This window comes from Cynara cardunculus, assembly GCF_001531365.2.
Source record: "Cynara cardunculus var. scolymus isolate 2C chromosome LG 17, CcrdV1, whole genome shotgun sequence".
In the NCBI taxonomy this organism is placed as follows: domain Eukaryota; kingdom Viridiplantae; phylum Streptophyta; class Magnoliopsida; order Asterales; family Asteraceae; genus Cynara; species Cynara cardunculus.
The window spans coordinates 9,073,420-9,078,792 of NC_037544.1; the positions used below are offsets into that span (position 1 = coordinate 9,073,420).

A 5,373-nucleotide genomic window follows, 5' to 3' on the forward strand; every position below is an offset into this window, starting at 1 on the left:
AAAAAAGGGATCTCTACATGTGCGTGGGATTTGTTGGGTCTGTTTGTTTTGTTTTTGGTGCAAGGATTGTTTTGAAAGAAAAAAACAGAACCTCCTCCCAGGTCCTTCAGCTATTCTCTTTCTTTCTGTCTTAATTAGGTCATGGTGAGGATTATCAGGTACAGCTTGCAGTTGGGCAGTGTCCAAGAAGTTGCATTCACTATGTAACACCTTCTCAAAGGGTTATTCTGGAGGAGCTACTTGGCAGGTATACAAACATAACCCTCCAAGGCTCCAAGAACTGAAAAGATATATAGAAAGTAGAAAAAAGTTGTGTATTAATCACTTAAAGTTTGAGCTTACAGCCAAGATGAAGAAAATGCATGTTGGACCTGTTGATATTATTAAAATAGGCAAGTTACATGAAAATGTGACGTACTTTTAGAACCTTTATTTTGGTACCTCAGTCGTGAATCCGATACATTTAGGTATGTTGGTGTACATCTCAGATGCATGAAAATGCAAAGTGTTTTGTCCATTTCCTATTTTATGTATCATACTTTGGTCTAAATGTTTATTGTATCTCATGTATCGAAATGAAGGTTTTAGAAGTACGACACAGAAAAAGAATTAGACCAAAGTACATTGCATTTTTATGCAATTTCCCTATTAAAATTCTATATCCTTTTGTCTAGTTGTTGAACTAAATTGACGATTTATCCTTTCTTATCTCATATATCTGTGTATATTTGCTTTTGTAGCATCTTGAATGTGCCTTTTGATTGCTCAGCTGAGGCGGAGTTGCTTTACGCACTCATTGTAAAAGCCAGGTTTGAGAATAATCGGTACACGAAGCCGAAGAAGCAACCCAATGTATCAACCAAACATGTAGATTGGTATTGATGGCTATGAAGATTTAACTAATGTGTGTAAATCTGGTAAAAACATCAAAGGAGAGAACAAACGTATACCGGGTAGAGGAAATCTCTCAAACTCTACTTTTGAAGGGGATATATTAGATATGCTCAGTTTGGTTTTAACAGGTATATGTACAAATTTATTTAATGATACATTGATAATATACATGATTTACTCGGTCTTGAGTTTTCTCTATGATCAGAGAATAGAAAGGCTATATGCCAACATTTGTCGTGATCCTATGGTACCGATCTAATGGCCATCATGGGGAAGGAAAATCGCAGTGTCGTTGAGATAGGCGAATGGTATCGAGCTTCGAACCTGATGACTCACTTATGGATTTTCATCTTGTTACTTCTGAAACAATGAATGGTAACTATGATTATGCATATTTGGTTTTCTTGGTTTTGTATCTCAATTTTAGTTATTTATTACATCTTTTGACAACACGGTTTGAGAAAAACGTCCTTAAAAACTATAGGGGAACACTTAGTTCGTGGAATTTGAATGGCAAATTCCTTTATCCTGGTTCGTTGATTGAACTAATCAAATTCCGTCAAATTATGCAACTGAGGGACTTGATCATTCCTTGGTCAAAGCTAAGGAATTTGAACTCCTTTCCTTGGCAAATGTAATGGATTTCATATTTGATTTAAAAAGACAAAAATAACCTTGGAATCCAACTAAATTCTCACCACCTCGTTGCCAACACCACCAGCACCACCAATTTCGAGTCACAACTTTGCAAGGGTTGAAGAAAGTAGTTGTAAGGTAACAAAATTTGAGTAAAAGGCAAAGGCAAAGTAACCCTCAATATCACTTTAGCAACCATAAACACAATTAGAATCTATAAAGAGATGGACATTCCACATTAAGCAATTAGCCATAAAATGATATAACTACAAATTCTTTTTTTTTTTATTTATTTAGAGTGCATATCTAATACTATCAATAAATCTTTTACCTTACAGAATGGTAGAAAATGATTTCAGCTTAATGTAAGTTAGATTATAGTGAGCATCAACCCTTTGCAACACGAAATGAATGTGTCAAAAAGATTTTTGAATTTACAAGCATAACGCGATATTTTTTTCATTTAGATTGCAAATTTAATAAAAAGGATAAATATTGATAGAATCTTTTACCTCCTAAAATGGAAGAAAATGATTTCGGATTGACGTAAATTAGATTATTGCGAGCATAAACTGTTTAGAAATCAAATCGATTAGAAAAATAGAAGAACGTAAATTCTCTTACAGTGAATATATCCTAATCAAATTGACAATAAAAGAACTAGAATAAAGAAATATCATTTACACACTGAATGAGAGATATAAGTGAAAAGCAAATTGTTGATGATAAGGGGGATGAAATCGATGCGAAAGTGAAATGCAAAAGGATAGAAATGAGTGCAAATATAAGAATCAAGGCATAGATTTTTCCGCCTCCGCCCCTAAGATTATCCCTAATCGTATTGGTAATTTTTGTTTTTAATATCTTTTGTTCCATTGGGCCGTGATCCATTACGGTATTTGTTTAAAGTTATGTTTGAGAAAATAGTCGAAAAGTCTTTTTTTGGCTAATAAACTAATTAGTAGCCAATAAAGTAGTCATGTTTGCAGAAAAAAAAAATGTTGATAAATTAGATGATAATATAAGATTACCTATAAAGACATATTGAAAAATTACTCAATTAAGTATAATTGACGTAATTGAAAAAAAAAGTAAAAAAAACCTATGAAACTTGTTAAATTAGCTTTTCAAAAAGCTATCTAAAGTACATATTCAAAAAGTTAAACTTATTAAAGATGACCTTTTTAGTAACAAAACATTAACTTAGATCATCCATACCATTGGAATCCTAATCATCTTTCAAAAGTGACACATCAGTTTTTGCAAATATCCCTTACACCAGTGTGATATCAATAATATTTGGGGTTTTCTAACCCCACCCCCTCCTACCAATTTTATGCACCCCCTTTTACTAATGGACAAAAAAACAACTAAATGACAAAACTCAAATATTTTCATTTTTAACCTTTTTATATTTTAACTTTTAACCCTAACCTTTTTATATTTTAACTTTTAACCCTTTACTTTTTTAACATGTTTTATATTATTATTAATTAATTAAATATTAATAATACATATTTCAAATATAAATTAAATTTATTAATTAAAACTTTGATTTTTCATATTAAATCAACATATTTACGAGTAAGAGTACGCTCTATATAATAATAAAATATTAATAATACATATTTCAAATATAAATTAAATTTATTAATTAAAACTTTGATTTTTCATRTTAAATCAACATATTYACGAGTAAGAGTACGCTCTATATAATAATAAAATATTAATAATACATATTTCAAATATAAATTAAATTTATTAATTAAAACTTTGATTTTTCATRTTAAATCAACATATTYACGAGTAAGAGTACGCTCTATATAATAATAAAATATTAATAATACATATTTCAAATATAAATTAAATTTATTAATTAAAACTTTGATTTTTCATGTTAAATCARCATATTCACGAGTAAGAGTACGCTCTATATATTCTTCATATGCATTGAATCTATGTTGATACGGGACAATCCATGTACTTGCATCTTCAAAACGATAACATGTCCAATGGTGCGTAAGTGTGGGCATTGGATATTCTCCATTTAATACAACATTTATGTAATGGTTACCATTAACATGCACTATTGCAATTGCCACGTGTTGAGATGACGACGGAGGTTGTGTCCTAAACGGTAAGTATGTCACACTGCCTGCCATATTGAGAACATGCAGTATGACATTGAACCTTGAAGCCGTTAGAATGGCCATTTCAGGCATAACAATCCAATGCGCAACTGGTGCAAAGACGCCCTTTTGGAAAAAAATTAGCGCTTCGTGAATGCGTAAGCACTCATCGCCAATCACATAGGAGTAATATTGTCCATATTCAGTTAGTTCAATCATTAACTCTTTGCGGATATTGTCTCATTCGTCTTCATGACCACCCAGACAAGTAGATATCGCTCGAAATCCACAATTTCCATCGCCTAATACATCTTGTATTTGTATGACGTATGGATGAAATAAACTCGGGATTTGATCAAGATACGGATGTCGGGTGGTGGGTTGTCGTTGGAAATAAGAACTATGCCTCGTTGATTCTTGATGCCTCAAATCTTCAGAGTTAATAACTGATAGCACGTTAGAACAACTACGTCTACGGTCTTCAATAATTCTTTTATTCAAAGCTTGACTCTTTGTAGATGGACGGCCACGAGTGGTTCTATGAACCGAGGGTTCATCGAACGGTTTTGATGACATTATTATATCCTTCAACTTTCTGAGTAAGCTTTTACGACCATGATACAACTGCTTATTAAATTTTTCTTTGAACAATTGAACTTCATCATCACATCCAATCTCGTCATCTTGTGTGGACACACATGGTGAAAAATCAAGTTTTTTCCAAAAATATCGATTGCATCAAGTGGAATGGGTATGCCTTGACATGTATACAGTGCTTGTTCATGAGCACAAGGCAACCCATGACTTCTATGCAATTTACAACCACACTTTTCAGAAAATACGCTAGTTTGGAAAGACCGTTCATTTTCAGTGTAAATCATATCAAGTGCATGAAATGAAACAAATCCCCACAAATTTTGAAAGTGTGAGTTTCCAAATCGGTGTTTCCTAATCGTTCTGCATTGTTCAAAACTTGCTTTAATCGATGTGTCCTGTGACTGGATTACTTGATGGATGTGAGATAAAATTCTTTGTAAGTCTGCTCGGGAAGTTTCCAAAAATAATTTTAGTTTGGAATGTTGGCTTTCAACTTTGTTTGTTGTGTGATTTCCAAAGTTTAAAACCTGATCAACCCAAGCAKATACAAACATTTCTTTATATGGTGTCAACCATACATTGTTCAAGTAATTCATAACATCTTTAGTAACAATGATTAAACTATCTTATATCAAGAATACCTGGATAGGCGAGCAGATATTCTTGAAGTTGTCCCAAGTTGTACGTGTACCATTCCTGATTTTGAGATTCAAGTAATTGCACCCGGAAATACCACTCCGCATGCTTTAATCAATGCCAACTCTCTGTGTGTGACTATGACAACTGGGTAAAAGTTATCGCATATTTTGGACTTTAGACAATCTAACGCCCAAGTATAATTTGATATCTTTTCTTGATGCATGAAAACAAATGCTATGCAAAATGTCAGGTTGGTCGATGTTACACCAACTATCTCAAGAAGAGGCATGTTGTACCTGAATAATAAATTAACAAAATAATGATGTTAAAGAAAATAATAATGTTAAAAAATAATAATATTGACATTAACATAATAGACATGCATTTTAAGGTACCTATTTGTTTTATATGTGGCATCGATGACTAACACTTGTGGGAATGCACGCCAAAGCTCAAATGATCTTGGATGAATGAAGAA

At 32.4% G+C, this 5,373-nt stretch overlaps 1 protein-coding gene across 4 annotated transcripts in view; it reads left to right on the top strand.

The window, feature by feature from the left end:
- Nucleotides 1-1,342, top strand: part of LOC112500352 — a 4,677-nt gene extending 3,335 nt beyond the window's left edge. For 2 of the 4 annotated variants that reach the window (XR_003067355.1, XR_003067353.1), the window contains 3 exons: nt 139-247; nt 741-1,022; nt 1,102-1,342. Coding sequence is in view for 1 of the 4 variants with exons in the window: in XM_025103832.1 (XP_024959600.1) it covers nt 139-247; nt 741-882 (251 nt within the window). In the remaining 3 variants the exon portion in view is untranslated. The other 2 variants (XR_003067354.1, XM_025103832.1) reach the window with 2 other exon arrangements.
- The last annotated feature ends 4,031 nt before the right edge of the window (nt 1,343-5,373 follow it).